This window comes from Oncorhynchus gorbuscha, linkage group LG16 (genome assembly GCF_021184085.1).
Source record: "Oncorhynchus gorbuscha isolate QuinsamMale2020 ecotype Even-year linkage group LG16, OgorEven_v1.0, whole genome shotgun sequence".
Taxonomy (NCBI): Eukaryota; Metazoa; Chordata; class Actinopteri; order Salmoniformes; family Salmonidae; genus Oncorhynchus; species Oncorhynchus gorbuscha.
In genome coordinates this window covers 26,368,672-26,390,971 of record NC_060188.1, presented here as the reverse complement: position 1 = coordinate 26,390,971, position 22,300 = coordinate 26,368,672, and the positions used below count along the sequence as shown (strand labels likewise).

At 45.3% G+C, this 22,300-nt stretch overlaps 1 protein-coding gene across 1 annotated transcript; it reads left to right on the top strand.

The window, feature by feature from the left end:
• The first annotated feature begins 14,581 nt into the window (after window positions 1-14,581).
• On the top strand, window positions 14,582-21,216 carry LOC124000313 (neurogenic differentiation factor 2-like). The gene is made up of 2 exons (XM_046306588.1): window positions 14,582-14,704; window positions 16,852-21,216. The coding sequence occupies exon 2, from the start codon at window positions 16,859-16,861 to the stop codon at window positions 17,936-17,938; it is 1,080 nt and encodes a 359-aa protein (XP_046162544.1). The 5' UTR covers window positions 14,582-14,704; window positions 16,852-16,858; the 3' UTR covers window positions 17,939-21,216.
• The last annotated feature ends 1,084 nt before the right edge of the window (window positions 21,217-22,300 follow it).

The window sequence follows — 22,300 nt, the reverse complement described above, 5'->3', positions numbered from 1 at the left end:
CTGCGTACATGGAGGTGGCAAGGCTATGGAAAGGTAATGGACCATTGAAACTATAATCCACAGCCCCACTCAGTCCGGTCCAAATCCTGCCCCACTCTAATTCCTCATGAGCGCCAGCCAAGTGTTCTGTCGGTAATAAGCTGAAGCACCTGGGGTTTGGACGTCAACAGCAAAGTAAAAATGTGAAATCATTCATTTCTAAGGATCACAGGGAGGCTTTGTCCCAGGACGGCAGGTGTTCTCGTAATTCATAACAGGTCACACAGAAAGAGAGTGTTTATCAGTCCTCACTTAAACTCATCCCCCTGCTCTCCACCTACATTACCTACATCGCTGACGCATCACAGCTGGCAAATACTAACTACGTGTTCACATCATACAATGATTCTGGTCATGTGGTCGTTATAGGGTTTGGGAAGGTAGCACTGGACAGGTGAGGCAGCTAGTTCAAATCCACCTGTGTATCTCCTGCCTTGCTCCTGGACTGAGGATGAGACAGACCATTGTTTGGCACTATCTACTGGCCTGTCTGTCAGTACAGGGATGGCACTGTGGAAACCAGATGAATATGCATACGGTCATGCGTGCAAGTAGAAACACACACACACACCATAATGGTATGTGATATGGTGACAATTGAGTACAAGCACCACTATGAGATCAGACAGACAGACAGACAGACAGACAGACAAGGGGAGAGCTAGAGAGAGGGAGTGAGAGAGAAGGGGAGAGCTAGAGAGAGGGAGTGAGAGAGAAGGGGAGAGCTAGAGAGAGGGAGTGAGAGGGGAGAGCTAGAGAAGGGGAGAGCTAGAGAAGGGGAGAGAGAAAGAAGGGGAGAGAAAAAGAAGGGGAGAGGAAGAGTGTGAGAGGGAGAGAACTAGAGAGTGAGATGGAGAGAGAGAGAGTGAGACGGAGAGAGAGAGAGTGAGAGTGTGAGACAGGGAGAGAGAGAATGAGACAGGGAGAGAGAGAGAGAGAGAGAGAGAGAGACAGGGAGAGAGAGAACGAGAGCGAGAGAGAGACAGGGAGAGAGAGAGAGCGATAGAGAGTGAGACAGGGAGAGAGAGTGAGAGAAGGAGTGAGAGAGAAGGGGAGAGCTAGAGAGAGGGAGTGAGAGGGGAGAACTAGAGAAGGGGAGAGAGAAAGAAGGGGAGAGAAAAAGAAGGGGAGAGGAAGAGTGTGAGAGGGAGAGAACTAGAGAGTGAGATGGAGAGAAAGAGAGAGACGGAGAGAGAGAGAGAGTGAGAGAGTGTGAGACAGGGAGAGAGAGAATGAGACAGCGAGAGAGAGAGTGAGAGAGAGAGACAGGGAGAGAGAGAACGAGAGCGAGACAGGGAGAGAGAGAGAGCGATAGAGAGTGAGACAGGGAGAGAAAGAGAGTGAGAGAAGGAGTGAGAGAGAAAGGTCTCAGATCTCAGGGAATTAGACCAAAGTTCTCAATTGGTACAAAATATATAGAGTACTGCACACCTTAATGAGGCAGTGAATGAACTGAGAGAGAAAGCAATTCAAATTGAAATACCTATTAAAATTTGGCTAAAACTAATTGAATGTGTCATTGAACCAATTGCACTTTATGGCAGCGAGATGTGGCTTCTACTTGCAAAACAAGATTTCACCAAATGGAACAAACAGCCCATTTAAACCCTGCATGCAGAGTTCTGTAAGATTCTCCTATATGTCCAGGGGAAAACTACAAACAATGCATGCAGGGCAGAATTAGGCCAATATCCACTAATAATAAAAACTCAAAAAAAGAGCAATAAAGTTTTGGAAACATCTAAAATACAGTGACCCCCTCTCATATCATTACCAAGCCCTGCAATACCAAGAGTATAGGAGTAGTATATACCAAGAGTATAGGAGTAGTAACAGGAGTAGGCAACCCTGGTCCTGGAGTGCCACGGCACTTCATGCTTTTGATTTAACCAACTTTGAAGACCAGGTGTGTTGTCTTCCGGGTTGGAGCGAGCGGTCGCATCCGCATTTCGCTCCGCAGGTAGTATAACTTTTTCATTACATTTCATTACATTTCATTATAGCACAACGGTTTGTTTTGTCTAATCTTAGCAATTTCTTCTTAGCTAGCTACATAGCCGTCTTTGTATCAAAGATAATTGCGTAATTATCGTATTTCGCCGTCCTAACGTAGTCTTCACTAGCCAGCTAGCTAACGTCCACCGATTAGCTGCACTGTAGAAACTATTACACTCAACTGAACGACTTGATTAGTGTAGTGTTAGCTAGCTACATAGCTGTCTTTGCTGTCTTCGTATCCAAGATAATTGTGTAGTTTAGAGTGTGTAGTCTTAGTGATTATCTTAATTTACCGAGGTTAGCTAGCCAGCTATTTGTCGTCCTTAACGTAGGAGACTCTGCTAGCTAGCCAACAGCTAGCCAACAGCTAGCCGACAGCTAGCCAACGTCTACCGAATAGACTCACAACCCGGTCGCATTCACAGGTAGTATCACATTTTCATTTCATTTCATTTCATTACAGTACAACGGTTTGATTTGTTTGATCGTAGCTAGCTACATAGATACATTGTATCAAAGATAATTGTGTAGTCTAGAGCGATTTTCTAGGTTAGCTAGCCAGCTATTGTCGTTCTTTTAACGCAACGTAACGTAAACAACTCTGCTAGCTAGCCAGCTAGCCCCCGAATAGCAGCACTGTCGAAACTATTACACTCAACGGAACGACTTGATTAGTGTAGTGTCAACAACGCACCCACTGCCAGCTAGCCTACTTCAGCAGTACTGTATCATTTTAATAATTTTAGTCAATAAGATTCTTGCTACGTAAGCTTAACTTTCTGAACATTCGAGACGTGTAGTCCACTTGTCATTCCAATCTCCTTTGCATTAGCGTAGCCTCTTCTGTAGCCTGTCAACTATGTGTCTGTCTATCCCTGTTCTCTCCTCTCTGCACAGACCATACAAACGCTTCACACCGCGTGGCCGCGGCCACCCTAATCTGGTGGTCCCAGCGCGCACGACCCACGTGGAGTTCCAGGTCTCCGGTAGCCTCTGGAACTGCCGATCTGCGGCCAACAAGGCAGAGTTCATCTCAGCCTATGCATCCCTCCAGTCCCTCGACTTCTTGGCACTGACGGAAACATGGATCACCACAGACAACAGTGCTACTCCTACTGCTCTCTCTTCGTCCGCCCACGTGTTCTCGCACACCCCGAGAGCTTCTGGTCAGCGGGGTGGTGGCGCCGGGATCCTCATCTCTCCCAAGTGGTCATTCTCTCTTTCTCCCCTTACCCATCTGTCTATCGCCTCCTTTGAATTCCATGCTGTCACAGTTACCAGCCCTTTCAAGCTTAACATCCTTATCATTTATCGCCCTCCGGGTTCCCTCGGAGAGTTCATCAATGAGCTTGATGCCTTGATAAGCTCCTTTCCTGAGGACGGCTCACCTCTCACAGTTCTGGGCGACTTTAACCTCACCACGTCTACCTTTGACTCATTCCTCTCTGCCTCCTTCTTTCCACTCCTCTCCTCTTTTGACCTCACCCTCTCACCTTCCCCCCCTACTCACAAGGCAGGCAATACGCTCGACCTCATCTTTACTAGATGCTGTTCTTCCACTAACCTCATTGCAACTCCCCTCCAAGTCTCCGACCACTACCTTGTATCCTTTTCCCTCTCGCTCTCATCCAACACCTCCCACACTGCCCCTACTCGGATGGTATCGCGCCGTCCCAACCTTCGCTCTCTCTCCCCCGCTACTCTCTCCTCTTCCATCCTATCATCTCTTCCCTCTGCTCAAACCTTCTCCAACCTATCTCCTGAATCTGCCTCCTCAACCCTCCTCTCCTCCCTCTCTGCATCCTTTGACTCTCTATGTCTCCTATCCTCCAGGCCGGCTCGGTCCTCCCCTCCCGCTCCGTGGCTCGATGACTCATTGCGAGCTCACAGAACAGGGCTCCGGGCAGCCGAGCGGAAATGGAGGAAAACTCGCCTCCCTGCGGACCTGGCATCCTTTCACTCCCTCCTCTCTACATTTTCCTCCTCTGTCTCTGCTGCTAAAGCCACTTTCTACCACTCTAAATTCCAAGCATCTGCCTCTAAGCCTAGGAAGCTCTTTGCCACCTTCTCCTCCCTCCTGAATCCTCCCCCCCCCCCTCCTCCCTCTCTGCAGATGACTTCGTCAACCATTTTGATAAGAAGGTCGACGACATCCGATCCTCGTTTGCTAAGTCAAACGACACCGCTGGTTCTGCTCACACTGCTCTACCCTGTGCTCTGACCTCTTTCTCCCCTCTCTCTCCAGATGAAATCTCGCGTCTTGTGACGGCCGGCCGCCCAACAACCTGCCCGCTTGACCCTATCCCCTCCTCTCTTCTCCAGACCATTTCCGGAGACCTTCTCCCTTACCTCACCTCGCTCATCAACTCATCCCTGACCGCTGGCTACGTCCCTTCCGTCTTCAAGAGAGCGAGAGTTGCACCCCTTCTGAAAAAACCTACACTCGATCCCTCCGATGTCAACAATTAAAGACCAGTATCCCTTCTTTCTTTTCTCTCCAAAACTCTTGAACGTGCCGTCCTTGGCCAGCTCTCCCGCTATCTCTCTCTGAATGACCTTCTTGATCCAAATCAGTCAGGTTTCAAGACTAGTCATTCAACTGAGACTGCTCTCCTCTGTATCACGGAACTTAAAGCTAACTCTCTCTCCTCTGCTCTCATCCTTCTAGATCTATCGGCTGCCTTTGATACTGTGAACCATCAGATCCTCCTCTCCACCCTCTCCGAGTTGGGCATCTCCGGCGCGGCCCACGCTTATTGCGTCCTACCTGACAGGTCGCTCCTACCAGGTGGCGTGGCGAGAATCTGTCTCCTCACCACGCGCTCTCACCACTGGTGTCCCCCAGGGCTCTGTTCTAGGCCCTCTCCTATTCTCGCTATACACCAAGTCACTTGGCTCTGTCATAACCTCACATGGTCTCTCCTATCATTGCTATGCAGACGACACACAATTAATCTTCTCCTTTCCCCCTTCTGATGACCAGGTGGCGAATCGCATCTCTGCATGTCTGGCAGACATATCAGTGTGGATGACGGATCACCACCTCAAGCTGAACCTCGGCAAGACGGAGCTGCTCTTCCTCCCGGGGAAGGACTGCCCGTTCCATGATCTCGCCATCACGGTTGACAACTCCATTGTATCCTCCTCCCAAAGCGCTAAGAACCTTGGCGTGATCCTGGACAACACCCTGTCGTTCTCAACCAACATCAAGGCGGTGGCCCGTTCCTGTAGGTTCATGCTCTACAACATCCGCAGAGTACGACCCTGCCTCACACAGGAAGCGGCGCAGGTCCTAATCCAGGCACTTGTCATCTCCCGTCTGGATTACTGCAACTCGCTGTTGGCTGGGCTCCCTGCCTGTGCCATTAAACCCCTACAACTCATCCAGAACGCCGCAGCCCATCTGGTGTTTAACCTTCCCAAGTTCTCTCACGTCACTCCGCTCCTCCGTTCTCTCCACTGGCTTCCAGTTGAAGCTCGCATCCGCTACAAGACCATGGTGCTTGCCTACGGAGCTGTGAGGGGAACGGCACCTCAGTACCTCCAGACTCTGATCAGGCCCTACACCCAAACAAGGGCACTGCGTTCATCCACCTCTGGCCTGCTCGCCTCCCTACCACTGAGGAAGTACAGCTCCCGCTCAGCCCAGTCAAAACTGTTCGCTGCTCTGGCCCCCCAATGGTGGAACAAACTCCCTCACGACGCCAGGACAGCGGAGTCAATCACCACCTTCCGGAGACACCTGAAACCCCACCTCTTTAAGGAATACCTAGGATAGGATAAGTATTCCCTCTCACCCCCCCCCCTCCTTTAAGATTTAGATGCACTATTGTAATGTGACTGTTCCACTGGATGTCATAAGGTGAATGCACCAATTTGTAAGTCGCTCTGGATAAGAGCGTCTGCTAAATGACTTAAATGTAATGTAAATGAGCTGAGTAAAGAAAAGAGCAAAGAAAAGAGTCCCCTCATCCAGCTGGTCCTGGGGCTGAGTTCACAAACCTGTTCTAACGCACTGAAGCCTCAGGACCAGAACATCAATCAGAATGAAACAAATTACAACACAATCAAAACAAACCTACATTGCTTATTGGGAAACACAAACACAAGCACAAAGCAAAATGCAGTGCTATCTGGCCCTAAACTGACAATACACCGTGGCTAACTATTTGACCATGGTTACTGATCAAAACCTTAGAAAAAGTACAGGCTCAGTGAGCACAGCCTTGCCATTGAGAAGGGTAGACACAGGAAAACCTGGCTCCATGTAGAGGAAAGGCTGTGCAACCACTGCACAACAGCAGAACCTGAGACAGTGCTGCATTTCCTGACAAAATGTCCAAAATATATCAATATAAAACTACTAGAGTGTAATTTCCCCAAATTTGAAACACTTATTTCAAGGTTCCAAAGACCTTTCTGATGAGAGTAGGCTACCCATCCTGTTGGGGGAGGACACAGAAAGCTGTGGGTTGGCAGCGCACTAGATTGCTGCCTGCCATAAGATGAGGGACAGTGTCTGACAGACCAATCAACCTGCACATGTCCTCTACTGTATGCTTATTGTTATTTTGGTTATTTATGGTTATTTTGACCCTTGGTTAATGTTGTCCCGTTGACACCTTTGATTATTCTTATTTTCATATTGTAAATATCCAAAGTAAGCTTTGGTTATATGTACATTGTTACGTCATGCCAATAAAACAAATTGAATTAAAAAAAAATTGAGTGTGAGAGAGAGCACGAGAGAGAGAGAGAGCAGAGAGAGAGAGAGAGAGAGAGAGAGAGAGAGAGAGAGAGAGAGAGAGAGAGAGAGAGAGAGAGAGAGAGAGAGAGAGAGAGAGAGAGAGAGAGAGAGAGAGAGAGAGAGAGAGAGAGAGAGAGAGAGAGAGAGAGAGAGAGAGAGAGAGAGAGAGAGAGATAAAGCGAGAGAGACAAACCCGATTTTGATAAACTCCCATACAGTGCCTTGCGAAAGTATTCGGCCCCCTTGAACTTTGAGACCTTTTGCCACATTTCAGGCTTCAAACATAAAGATATAAAACAGTATTTTTTTGTGAAGAATCAACAACAAGTGGGACACAATCATGAAGTGGAACGACATTTATGCCTCTAGCACTGTAATGCAGTACCTGTGATATGGATGTGTTGTAACGATGATCTTGTTTAGGGGACCATTTAGTTGTTTTGTTTTCATATGTCATATGAAAACAGGGTAGACTAGTTGTTAGAGCGTTGGACTAGTAACGGAAAGTTCACAAAAAGGTGTATTTCAAACTTTTTTAACAAATCAAAAATGGAAAAATTGGGCATGCAAAATTATTCAGCAGCTTTACTTTCAGTGCAGCAAACTCTCCCCAGAATTTCAGTGAGGATCTCTGAATGATCCAATGTTGACCTAAATGACTAATGATGATAAATACAATCCACCTGTGTGTAATCAAGTCTCTGTATAAATGCACCTGCACTGTGATAGTCTCAGAGGTCCGTTAAAAGCGCAGAGAGCATCATGAAGAACAAGGAACACACCAGGCAGGTCCGAGATACTGTTGTGAAGAAGTTTAAAGCCGGATTTGGCAAGGCACTGTATATACATCACACCAGCAAGATTTGTGACCTGTTGCCACAAGGGCAACCAGTGAAGAACAAACACCTTTGTAAATACAACCCATATTTATGTTTATTTATTTTCCCTTTTGTACTTTAACCATTTCCTCATCGTTACAACACTGTGTATATATACATAATATGACATTTGTAATGTCTTTATTCTTTTGGAACGTCTGTGAGTGTAATGTTTACTGTTCTTTTTTCCACTTTTGTATATTATCTACTTCACTTGCTTTGGCAATGTTAACATGTTTCCCATGCCAATAAAGCCCCTTGAATTGAATTGAATTGAATTGAAAGAGAGAGCGAAAGTAAGAGAGACAGAGATAGCTAAAGAAATTGAAACAGAGAGAGAGAGAGCGAGAGAGAGAGACAGAGAGTGCGAGAGAGAGACAGAGAGAGAGAGAGAGTGAGAGACAGAGAGAGAGAGAGAGAGAGAGACAGAGAGAGAGAGAGAGAGGCAGACAGAGAGACACAGAGAGAGAGAGGCAGAGCGAGAGGGAGAGAGAGACACAGAGAGAGACAGTGTGTGAGACAGAGAGAGAGAGAGAGGCAGAGCGAGAGACACAGAGAGAGAGAGAGGCAGAGTGAGAGGGAGAGAGAGAGGCAGAGTGAGAGGGAGAGAGAGAGGCAGAGCGAGAGAGAGGCAGAGCGAGAGGGAGAGAGAGAGACAGGCAGAGTGAGAGGGAGAGAGAGAGGCAGAGCGAGAGACAAAGAGAGAGGCAGAGCGAGAGACAAAGAGAGGCAGAGCGAGAGACAAAGAGAGAGAGCGAGGCAGAGCGAGAGGGAGAGAGAGAGGCAGAGTGAGAGGGAGAGAGAGAGGCAGAGTGAGAGGGAGAGAGAGAGGCAGAGCGAGAGACAGAGAGAGGCAGAGGCAGAGGCAGAGCGAGAGGGAGAGAGCAGAGGCAGAGCGAGAGAGAGAGAGAGAGAGAGAGGAAGAGATTATTGTACCATAAGGACTATTATGATGACAAAGCCAGACACTGAACATACTGAGAAAGTGAGTACTCTGGCTCTGGCCTGGACCAATATCCATCTGGAATGTGTTAGGACAACAGGCACAACCGAATGATGGGATAATCCCTGGGAGACGGAGAAAGAGGGAGAGTGAAAGGAACAGAATAGGGAAAAAGGGAGAATCACAAAGCACATGTTGACATGGACCAGGTCCACTGTGAGAGGTGGATTACAGACGATGCAGGGGGAAGAAGTGAAGAAAAGATCCACGGCAGGAATACTTTGTGTCCAAAGTCCACCATCTACTGGTACAAAAGGAGATGCAGCAATGAAACAAACAGAAACCAATGCCAGGATGCAGTGTCACTTAATATCCTACAGATGTCGCTTTTGCCTCATATTTGATCATTTGAATAAACCCCCGACACTGACATCTAGACATGGTACTGTAGTAGGCGGTGGACATTATGACAGAGGAGAGGAGGTGGCTGTGACTAAGGCAGTGATTTATTTAGCGCTCTCTCCCTCTTTCTGTCCCTCTTTCTCTTTTTCTCTCTTCTCTCTCTCCTCTCTCTCTCTCTCTACATACCTCTCTCTCCCTCTCCTTTTCACTCTCTCTCCTCTTTTTCTCTCACCCATTCTCTCTCTTTATATCTCTCCTCCCTCCCTCCCTCTACACCCCCAAGCCCCTCACACATATCATCAATAATCTATGGGCCCTTGTTTCCACTGCCACAATTAATCCTCTATCGTTACTATAATTAAAAGGCAGAAATCCCATAAAATGGTTCAGCTTGGCCAGGCATGGTCTGGCACAGGAACTGATGAAGAAAGAAAGAAAGAAAGAAAGAAAGAAAGAAAGAAAGAAAGAAAGAAAGAAAGAAAGAAAGAAAGAAAGAAAGAAAGAAAGAAAGAAAGAAAGAAAGAAAGAAAGAAAGAAAGAAAGAAAGAAAGAAAGAAAGAAAGAAAGAAAGAAAGAAAGAAAGGCAGGCAGGCGTAAGCAAAGTACAACGTAATGTGAGTACCTTTCGCCACCTCCATACAGACACACATGGACCCCCACACAGACAAATGCGGCTGGTATCCACGGCAGCCAGAGCCAGGCAGCACAGAGAGAGAGAGGTGGAGCTGTCTGATGCTGCAATTAGGACCACACTGTCTTGGTGAGCGGTGAGCGCACAGGGATGAATATTTCAGACTGGAGATCTCTATGGGCACCTATGATGTGTCCTGGCAGACCTACAAACACACAAACACAGACAGAGCTGCCAGGGCTGCCAGGTTTGTTGTATGCCTCTCAACTAGACTACATTATCATTAGCGTCAAAACTGATACATGAGCTGAACCACAAACTCTGTATTCATAAACTCGCTCTTTTCTCTTCACTTCCTCAGTCTTTTAATGATTTTTAGGAAGCTCCAGTGCACACACACTCTTATGGGCACACAGAAACACACACACATGCGTGCGCACATACACACAGATGAGCAGTAGCAGCACTCCCCATGGTGTGTGTTCATTGTGGATGCTGGCTGCACACAGACCTCCTCCTGCCCCTTCATCCTCGGCCCCATCTCCACTTGATTTATCGCTCTCTAATACCACTGCACTAATTAGTCAAGTAATTAATTAATAGGCATTTGCATTTGTGCATATGCAATTAGGAGTCTGGAGAGAGGAGAGTGCAGATGGGGTCTGGGAGTCTGGCGGGGGAGGGTGTGTGTGTGTGTGTGTGTGTGTGTGTGAGTGAGTGAGTGAGTGAGTGAGTGAGTGAGTGAGTGAGTGAGTGAGTGAGTGAGTGAGTGAGTGAGTGAGTGAGTGAGTGAGTGAGTGAGTGAGTGAGTGAGTGAGTGAGTGAGTGAGTGGAAGTTGAAGTTGAAGTTGAAGTTGAAGTGTTGGAGTTGCATCACAGACAGAGAAAAGTGAAATACGTGTAATCTGGTCAGAATCGTGGTAGTGTGGGACGCTGGGAGGTGACAGGTACAGGGGTGTGGCAAAAAGACTGACACCCCTGTGGTAGATAATCTGACAAACCAATACAATGCAGCCAATGAGAGTCACAGTGTTGAAGTACATGTGAGTGTTGCACCTAAAGGACTACACCTAAAGGACCATACCTTTATAGAGCAAACACCCATTGAAGTGTCTCTAAATTATAGGATATATTGGGTGGTCGTAAACAGACAATGATAACACCCAGGTGGTTCATAAGCTCGCACCACTGCATTTAACATTGGAAAGGTGACTGGGAATATTGCTGAATACAAACAGTGTAGTTATTCCCTCTGTAAGGCAATCAAACAAGGGAAATGTCAGTACAGAGACAAAGTGGAGTTGCAATTCAACGGCTCAGACACAAGACATATGTGGCAGGGTCTACAGACAATCACGGACTACAAAAGGAAAACCAACCAAGTCGTGGACACCGACGTCTTGCTTCCAGACAAACTAAACACCTTCTTTGCTCGCTTTGAGGACACTGACGCGGCCCGCTACCAAGGACTGTGGGCTCTCCTTCTCCGTGGCCAACGTGAGTAAAACATTTAAACGTGTTAACCCTCGCAAGGCAGCCGGCCCAGGCGGAATCCCTAGCTGCGTTCTCAGAGCATGCGCAGATCAGCTGGCTGGTGTGTTTACGCACATATTCAATCTCTCCCTATACCAGTCTGCTGTCCCCAGTTCAAGATGGCCACCATTGTTCCTGTACCCAGGAAGGCAAAGGTAACTGGACTAAAGGACTATCTCCCTGTAGTAATCACTTCTATCATCATGAAGTGCTTTGAGATACAAGGATCATATCACCTCCACCCTACCTGTCACCCTAGACCAACATCAATTTTCTTACCGCCCCAATAGGTCCACAGACAATGCAATCGCCATCACACTGCACACTGCCCTATCCTATCTGGACAAGAGGAATACCTATGTAAGAATGCTGTTCATAGCTCAGCATTCAACACCAGAGTACCCTCCAAGCTCATCATTAAGCTTGAGGCCCTGGGTCTCAACCACGCCCTCTGCAATTGGGTCCTGGACTTCCTAATGGGCCACCCCCAGGTGGTGAAGGTAGGAAACAACATCTCCACTTCGCTGATCCACAACACTGTGGCCCCACAAGGGTGTGTGCTCAGCCCCCTCCTGTACTCCCTGTTCACCCATGGCTGCGTGGCCATGCACGCCTCCAACTCAATCATCAAGTTTGTAGACAACACAACAGTAATAGGCTTGATCACCAACAACGACGAGACAGCCTACAGGGAGGTGGTGTCAGGAAAACAATCTCTCACTCAACATCAACAAAGCAAAAGGAGAAGATCGTGGACTTCAGGAAACAGCAGAGGGAGCACCCCCCTATCCTCATCGATGAGACAGCAGTGGAGAAGGGATAAACTTTTAAGTTCCTCAGAGTACACATCATGGACAAACTGACATGGTCCACCTACACAGACAGTGTGTTGAAGAAGGTGCAACAGCGCCTCTTCAACCTCAAGAGGCTGAAGAAATTTGGCTTGTCACCTAAAACCCTCACAAACTTTTACAGATGCACAATTAAGAGCATCCTGTCGGGCTGTATCTCTGCCTGATACGGCAACAGCACCACCCACAACCACAAGGCTCTCTCCAGAGGGAGGTGTGGTCTGCATAAAGCATCACCGGGGACAAACTACCTGCCCTCCAGGACACCTATGCACCCAATGTTACAGGAAGGCCAAAAAGGCCATCAAGGACGACAACCATCCGAGCCACTGCCTGTTCACCCCGTTACCATCCAGAAGGCGAGGTCAGTACAGGTGCATCAAAACTGGGACAGAGAGACTGAAAAAAAGCTAATATCTCAAGACCATCAGACTGTTAAACAGCCATCACTAACACAGAGAGGCTGCTGCCTACATACAGACTTGAAATCATTGGCCACTTTAATAAAATCGATCACTAGTCACTTTAAAAATGCCACTTTAATAATATTTGCATTATTCATCTCATATGTATATACTGTATTTTATACCATCTATTGCATCTTGCCTATGCCACTCTGTCATTGCTCATCCAAATATTTATATGTATATATTCTTATTCCAATCCTTTACTTAGATTTGTGTGCATTAGGTAGTTGTTGTGGAATTGTTAGATTACATTTTAGATATTGCTGCACTGTCGGAACTAGAAGCACAAGCATTTAACTACACTCGCAATAACATCTGCTAACCATGTGTATGTGACCAATAACATCTGCTAACCATGTGTATGTGACCAATAACATCTGCTAACCATGTGTATGTGACCAATAACATTCGATTTGATTTGATCTGACAAAATCCATACACACAAACACATTATTTTGCATAAACTCTTCCCAGTATTCTAATACCAGTTTACAGCCGCCATGTTTTGTTGTCTCCTTTAGCCTGTCATTGGCTAAAACGATGCTGTTGACATTTGCCATTTCTTTTGGCAAGGTGATTTGAAGGACGATTGGGACTTGTTGAAATGCACGGGTAATGCAACCCGTGCCCAGCGCCCTCCATTCCTGCCTCACTAGTGCTGCTGAGGTAGGGCACGATTTGGCTGGCAGCAGGGCGTGATGACGTGATGCCTTCCATCCCCCACCTTTGGAGTGGTGCCAGGATGCCATCCTCTCTCTCAGCCCGTCAGGGACTGGATGGGACACATTATCGAACGTGCAGAATCATGACCTCCGTAGCCACAGCTGTTGCCACACTACTGCTGACCCCACAGGTGACCCTCCCCTGGTGGGTGTCTAACTGGGATCTCTGGGGAGTTGGAGGAGAACCTGGTCCAAGGACATGAACCCATGGTGCTATTTTCTTGCTTCAAAATGTCCCTTTTCCCACCTCTCAATGGTGTGTCATTGCTGTGCCAAAGGACAGACACATGCATGCCAACTTGGACCTGGTGGTCACAGAGCTCGTTTTCCAGATTAACTTCACTAATGCCTGCCTAATGGTGAGATATTGGAGCTGGAACTTGGAATAGAGATAACTCAGAGATACCAATGACACAAGAAGTGGGGAAGAGAAAAGCAGTAATTCGCAGGCTTGCACCTCTCTTATTTATAACGCCATTGATTTGGTTAGTTTGCCAACGCTCCTCCCACTCTGGGCAACTGCACAGATGCCAGCTCCAACCAACCCCTGGCCCCCTCCCTCACCGATCCCCGCCCTTATCCTGTCCCTGGTGGGGTCGCACACCTGGGCCCCATCGTTGTTGCTGTGCAGGAGGACTGGAGCTCGCTCGCCCCCCAGGCCACCCTCAGCGTCTCACTCTGAAAACACCAGCGCTCAAACAACCTCGTCATCCCTCCTACCCTTGCTCACGTCTAATCTCCGATCTCATCTCACGAGCACCTATAAATAACAAAAAATCAATAGGGTCTCAATAGCCTATATTTATCTGTCTGTCTGTCTTTATTGAAGATGAGTGTCATTTATCATTCTGCCAGTAGAGTCTTCGCGCAATGCTATTTGTTTGGATGATTTCCCCCCCTGAATAGATCACTATAATGCCATTCAATTAGGTAAATAAATAGATGAACAATATCGCCTTCTGTTCCTAGGTCTGCAAATGCACCCCAACCCCCTCTCCTTGAGCCCCGTTGTTTTATGCATGTTATCGTTTAACTTAACCCTTAGGTTAAATGTACAAAAATAAAAAATAAAGGCAAATACACTAATAATATCCGTTGTCTACAACAAACATTTTTGTTCGCCCACTTTTCTGTTTCCTCTCTTTCACTCGTATTGCCTCCGTCTCAGTTTCTCTCTTTTTCTGGCTGTGTGAGCGCGAGCGCAGTGACAGATGGCGGGGCCCTCTTCCCTCGGGAAGACAATCTCTCCGAATGCGGGCGCATGTCAATCACCGGCTCTCATGTGACGGTTCTTGCCAGTGACGTGCCAACCATATGGCCTGGCATCATAGCTGGTATGTAACCCTGCCTGGTAGCGATGCCACAGTCTCAGAGCGCGCGCGCGGATAGCACACTGAAAGCACCCTGCCGCACCTATAGGAGCGTTTGCTCGCGGTCCCAGAAGATGGTCTGAACTCACGCGCTTTCCACCCCTTCAAGAGCTCCCCGCTGAGGTAAGTTGGAGTGTAAACAAATCGACGAGTGACCTTCCCAATATGGAAAGTAATTAATTTAATAAATAGAGATTAATAATGCAAGGTTAATTCGTGACCGTTTTTTTGGTGTATGTTTGTGCCTCCTGTAAACGTCTGTTTTGAGTTCACTCAGCTATATGCCATTTTTGAACATTTGGATTATGGTGTCGCTCTGGTTCTTCGTTTGGTACGATGTTATGCTCCATTTGTCCTTCAACTTTTAACAGCGCGGACCTCCATTCTGTGTGTTAATTATAGGCTAGGAGTGCAATATAGTATTCCATGCTTATTTTGTTCAGAAAACAGCAATACACAAAGACAAGCTCTAGTTTACCGTTTATCTCTGCGGACAATCGAAACATTTGCAACAATCTTCCTCCTGAATTTAATTCATTTCTATAGTCAGACAGTATAAGGCATTAATTTGATTAGTGAAAAATACAAAATAAAACCTGTTTCCATGGACCCATGGAAACAGCGAGATGAAGAGAAAGAGAGATACATAGGTAGAGAGAGGAGAGGCAGAATTATTCTTCACCGTCAGCTAATTATTTCTGCATCTTATGGCTGAGAGAGAAGATTTATCGATGATTTTATCTGAGTGTTCATCTTGGAGAAAAGGAAAGGGTGGGTGGGGCGTTATTGAAAGTGAATGTACAGTAGGCTAATATGGACATTATTTATTTGTGTAGTTTTATCATCCATAATTATTCTAACAGCACAAGCACAGGCCATGCAAGAGGAGATTCTTGTTGCAACTTAAAGAAAATACAAATCTGTTTTCTGAAATGCATTTTTGATATATATTTAACGACTGCTAAAAGGATACAAGCAATTTCCATCTGTAATTGCAAACCTTTCCAACTAAAAGTGGTTTAGAATCGCTCAGTCGTGCATACTGAATTATGTGTGAAATATTTTTCTGGTAAGGTAGTCTACATGGTCTGTTAATTAAACGTTTTTTTTGTTTTTTTTTTAAATGAGCAAATCTCCTGAGCCTGAAATTTCCAAACGAGATTTTGCCTCTGGCACACCCTCGAGATAATTAGCACCGTATTCCTCCTGGTTGACTTTGGTTCCACACAACATCACGTAGCCCAACCACAGTTCTCCAGCCTACCAGAGATACAAGAGATTTACAGTGATTTAGGGTGACAATCATGTTACTGGTTTGAGATGGTTTGAACTGTCCATCTATCATATCTTCACACTGGCTATTTACATTCAAATAATAATTGATCATTGGTGATAATTGATGCCATTTTCAAAAAGGCCTGGCTCAATCAACTTCGCATTTTTGGATTAGAATATTTGGATGATATTCTAATTGGCGTTTGGGTAAGATATTTACACATTAAATCGTTATTGAGTGTCATAATAACAATGTACATTATTATTAATATTATTATTATTAGAATGATTTATTGGCAATCAAAATGGATCTTTGTGGATAATATTAACCCATGTTATCCTATAGGGCTCTCTGGTAGGATATAAGGTTGAGCGTGATAAGACAACAGCGGCTCTGCAGGTGTGGTAAAAGTCATCTCAATGTCACATTTGACAAAAAATACGATGATTTCATTCAAATCATCTCCGATATCCACACACAATATTTTGTTATCTTCTGACACGATGATCAACACCGAGGTAGAGACACTGTACATATCCTCCTGCCATGCTTTTTGTGGAGGTGAGTAGTGCGGTGGAATAGTGCTGGAATGTAGCCAGAAGTATGTGGGCGTCGGGGGGGTGAAAGTAGGGACACGTTGCTTCACAGCGCGCCACACGGGTCTGTAATGTGGCCTCTGCTGTTGAGACCCGCTGCGCGAGGGCAAGGGGAGCACATGGACGACAGCAGGGAATTAAATAGGGGACCGGTTGGGCGATAGACTCGGGTGTTCACTGAAATGTTTCCGATGGCATGCTGTTTTAGTTCCTCCCAACACGTATAATTTCAGTCGTATTGGGCTATTCATGTCCTCTGCCTTTATCATGAAGAGATATTAATCCACATTTTAGTATTATCCCATTGTTATTGAATGCATTTCATTACATTCTTATTTTTACCTTTAGCCCTTTTCTGATTTGAAATGTCCTCACACAACGTCCTTTATTTCTTTCAGTGCCGCAATGTTGACTAGGCTGTTCAGTGACCCGTCGCTGCTTCCCGACATGCATAAGTATTCGGCCTGGGCAGAGGACAGCGAGAGCGAGGACTCGAAGACCAAGGATGATGAAGATCACTGCCGCGTGGGCGATGACGACATGGATGTCCCGGACCTGAGAAGCAGCCGGGCACATTCTGAGATCGGCGGTGAAGACGAGGACGACGACGAGGCGGATGAGGACGAAGGAGAGGACGGTGCAGAGGGGGACGGGCCCAAAAAACGGGGCCCTAAGAAGCGTAAAATGACACCTGCCCGTATCGAGCGCTCCAAGTTGCGTCGTCAGAAGGCAAACTCACGGGAGAGGACGCGCATGCACGATCTGAACTCTGCGCTCGACAATCTGCGCAAAGTCGTGCCCTGTTACTCCAAAACGCAAAAGCTCTCCAAAATCGAGACTCTCCGTTTGGCCAAGAACTATATCTGGGCCCTCTCTGAGATCCTGCGCTCCGGGAAGAAGCCTGATATTGTGTCCTACGTGCAGACGCTGTGTAAAGGATTGTCCCAACCCACGACCAACCTGGTTGCGGGTTGTCTGCAGCTCAACTCCCGAAACTTCCTAACGGAGCAGTGTCCGGATGGGGGACGCTATCCCAGCTCCAACTCCTTCTCCATGCATCCTTACCCCTACCAGTGCTCCCGTCTCTCCAGCCCTCAGTATCAGTCTGGTTCCAGCTCGCATCCCTTACGGACACAAGGGTACTGCTCAGCCTACGATTCGCTGTACGGTGGCAGTGGATCTCCAGAATACAACAGCCCAGAGTATGAGGGGCCCATCTCCCCTCCCGTGTGCATCAATGGCAACTTTTCTCTGAAGCACCAGGGCACTACGTCCCCCGAGGTAGCCGAGAAAGGCTATCATTACTCTATGCATTACTCCGGCCTGGCCGGCTCTCGCCCCACTGCTGGCCACATATACGGTTCTTCAGGTGTGCGGAGCAGCATCCACTCTGAAAACGTATCGCCTTACCACGACATGCACCTGCACCACGAAAGGGCCCCCGTCCCCGTATACGATGAACTCAATGCGTTTTTCCACAACTGAAACGGCAGTAATATTGCCATGCGTGGGAGTCTTCTTGCAATCAACAATCAATTAGTTGCCCACCTTTGGCAAGGAGCGTGCACGGTCACCCCCCAGCCCCTACCCTAATACTTAGTCTCAAAGGACTATGACACCAGACACTGATCATTGCGGAAACAGCGTTTTATTTATTGTTTTTCTATGTCCTTTTATATAATTGTATTTATTTTGTTTCTATTCTGTGACGATGGGATGCTGTGAACATGTTGCATTTGAAATGGAATGTGTACAGATTTGACGGTGATTGACGTATGGGTTATTATTGAAATGGCTAGATGAACAGAGTACAAATGCAACAGCATAGTCACGTTTATAACATTGTAACAACCGATGATGCTGTAACTAATTTGGAAATCATAGCTTAATATGAAAATAGAGGATTCAATTAAGAAGCAAGCAGTGCACTTAAAAGCAAGCATGTCGCAGAGATAGGAAGATATATATTTTTTAAATGTCGGCAATTGGCAACAGCTATGTCAGAACATTAAACACATTTCACATCTATGCAAGAAATAGCCTACGCCAAACGAGTATACAAGGACCAACTATAGGCTGAATCTAAAATAGTGTACATTAAATCATTCATTTAAAATCTTCTCAACAATATACTTTCATTGCTTCTCAGCCCCTATTCTGACTTACCATAACACACACGGTGGGGAATTGCTTGACGTCTATTTTTGCTATTGAGGGACATGGATTCAAGTCACCATAATGACACAGAGAATACAATTGTCGATCCCTAGAATACCACCAATGGATAATGAAAAGCAAAGGAAAAGCAAACACTACTTGGCAGAGTAGGCCTATAAGGCTAAAGCCAACATTTTAAATGAACGATTCTAAAGAAGCAGATATGGGCTCATGCTACCGGTTCCGGCTGGTCAAGTCCTTCTAATGTAAACGATTCGATGGTGTTTGCGTTCATTAGATGAGGCTACCTTTAATGGATTTGCAAGTTTGCACTAGATTTTAGATTGCATTAAAATGCAATCGAAAATGGTTTAATGTAAGCTAATAGCCTTTGCCTTTATACATCTACTGGCCTTTATACATCTACAATCCTGTCAGTGACTGGACGGAAAATGGTGACAGGCCGATATTAAAATATGCTAAACACAATATTTCATGTCATGCCACAGGAACACATATGGCAAGTCAAGTAACTTTCTAAATCAATCGAGCACATTGACTTGTTGAATAGGACTATTTCTAAAAGTGTAAGGGCCAGGATTTAGCACTCAATTTCGAAATAGTTACATGAGAAGGTCGATATATTGCACTGAAATAACATGATTATTACTATTATTGTTATTATTATTTACAAACAGTTTTATTTAATGCATAATTTTGCCTATAATAACTAATCAATGCAAATATTTCCACTAAGGGTCCCCAGAGTCGTCAACATGTGTTGCATTTTTCCATTGAAAGTGAAAGTTGAAACTTTGTATTTAAACAATGTGTGTAAAATAACATGCTAATACACGAACTTGCGCTACAACATTTCATTTTAAACATTTCATTTTAAACATTTCATTTTAAACATTTCATTTTAAACATTTCATTTTAAACCTATATCCAAGTTCTGTAAACGTGATATTTTCTCGTTGAATGTGATCCGTTACATAGTGTAAAACAAGTATATTCTGGCTAGCAGGTTCAATTATCAGCATAATAATCAACTATGTAAGGACTGTATTATATTCTTCCTGTGATTATTCTTATCATTGGAAAGGCTCTATGAAAAGATGACGCAGTGTGGCCTGGAAAAGAATGGGGTTTACTATTTAACATCCCCATATCGCTCATGCTTTCGGTAAGTGCGTTGACCGATTACAAGAACTAGCATCACTTGACATGTGACTCTAACAGGTTCGGCCGGCTATATCCAATAGTTTAATATGGCAGACATATCAATAGGTTGCTGTAAATCCCATTATTCAATAAAGCCCACAAAAAGAGTTGCAGAATGAGTTCGAAACCATTTTCGAAATACTTCCACTGTGGGAGATGCTAGCATTCCTAATGATTAGGCATGGAGGAAAGAACGGGCATTATAGGATCTAATCAACAGGCCAACACCATCTTTCCAGAATACAACGAACATATTACAAAGACAAATGTGTCAACAAAGAAGCCCTGCGATGGACTCTAATGAGTTGAACAGCAGGATCTGGACAGATTGGGAAACGGCCTCCGGATCTGCAGGCGAGACAAAATCCCTAACAGTTACCAAAGGGCCTGTCTGAAGCTTTCGGGGATTTCTAGGATGGTCAAATGATATGGGAGCCGTTATAAGCCTAACAAATTCCTTTAATGGAGGGACTGCTATGACAACTAACTTCTAGATCAGGGTTGTGCAACTTTGATGTGGGTGGGGTCACAAAACATAGGAACTCATCATGAGGGGCCGCAGTGGCTCGCGGGTCTGCATACCCAGATGCAGTCAGAGCCGGTTCAAGTCTTTTGGGGGGCCCTCCCACCTTGCGAGCAATACATTTTAGCCCCCGACTTTACAGCGAAGAGAACAACTTTACGTTTTACAGTTCATTTCCTGAAATTTTACACATTTTGCCAGGGGGGTAGAGAAAATGTTGCCATTTTAAAGCAAGTTTGCGGCAATTCTACATATTTTCCAAGACAAATCTTTGCAGTTATGCAGTCTGACGATCAATGGTGCCCATCCCGGCTCTAGATCATGCGTTTGTGTGTTTTTCGGGCTTCTTTTGCGTTTGTGCATACAAGCATCAGCCTGCTCTCTTTGAGCGCGTGCCAGAATATTCTTGGCATCAAAGGTAAACTTGACTCAAACGGACACAAGAGTCACAATGCACGGGATAGAGGCAAATGTGGCCCAAAAAAGCACGAAACATACGAGATTCCAAACTAGTAAAGGATATCATTTGTAATCAAAACACGGCATTGGAAAGAGGCTGAAATACTTCGGGCAGCCGAGGACCTTAATACAGCCCATGTACGCCATATTGGAATGTTTTGGGAACACGCAAAAGAAAGTCATGTATTTGCGCCACAGCGCATTTCTTCAACCCCACCTTTATTTCTCCACAGATAGCCTACCCGGATGGACTAAGCAGGACATCATATCATCCATAACTTTCACACACACACCGAAAGAGAGAGAGATAGAGAGGGACTTTTGTGAGTGCAATGTTTACTGTTCATTTTATACTGTTTATTTCACTTTTGTTTATTATCTATTTCACTTGCTTTGACAATGTTAACATATGTTTGCCATGCCAATAAAGCCCGTTGAATTGAGAGAGAACTCTGCAAAAATATCCTCCATGTACAGCGTAAAACATCAAATAATGCATGCAGAGTAGAATTAGTAGAACCCGCTAATTATCAAAATCCCGAAAAGAGCCTTTAAATTCTACAACCACGTAAAAGGAAGCGATTCCAAAACCTTCCATAACAAAGCCATCACCTACAGAGAGATGAACCTGGAGAAGAGTCCCCTAAGCAAGCTGGTCCTGGGGCTCTGTTCACAAACACAAACAGACCCACAGAGCCCCAGGACAGCAACACAATTAGACCCAACCAAATCACGAGAAAACAAAAAATATAATTATGACAATATAATTAACAAAAAAAACGGAGTAAACTAGACTGACCCAAACTTAAGAAAAGCTTTGACTATGTAAAGACTATTGAAAAGAGCTGCTGTAGGCATCCCTGGTTCTCAAGAGAAGACAGGCTATGTGCACACTGTCCACAAAATAAGGTGGAAACTGAGCTGCACTTCCTAACCTCCTGCCAAATGTATGACCATATTAGAGACACATTTATCGCTCAGATTACACAGAGCCACAAAGAATTAGAAAACATGCCCAATTTTGATGAACTCCCATATCTACTGGGTGAAATACCACATTGTGCCATCACCGCAGCAACATTTGACCTGTTGTCACGAGAAAATGGCAACCAGTCAAGTACAAACACCATTGTAAATACCACCCATATTTATGTTTATATATTTTCCCTTTTGTAATTTAACTATTTGCCGATAATGTGACATTTGAAATGTGTTTTTTGAAAAATTTTTTTTTGAACATTTGTGAGTGTAATATTTACTGTTAATTTGAATTGTTTATTTCACTTTTGTTTATTATTTAGTTCATTTGCTTTGGCAATGTTAACATATGTTTCCCATGCCAATAAATCCCTTAAATTGAAATTGTATTCCCTTGATGCAAAACTTTTTTCGTCGATTTTTGTTTGTCAGAAAATACAGTAGGCTTATTGTTTCAACTGAAATTATTTGTTTTTAATGAATCTTTACACTAACCTTATTTGATT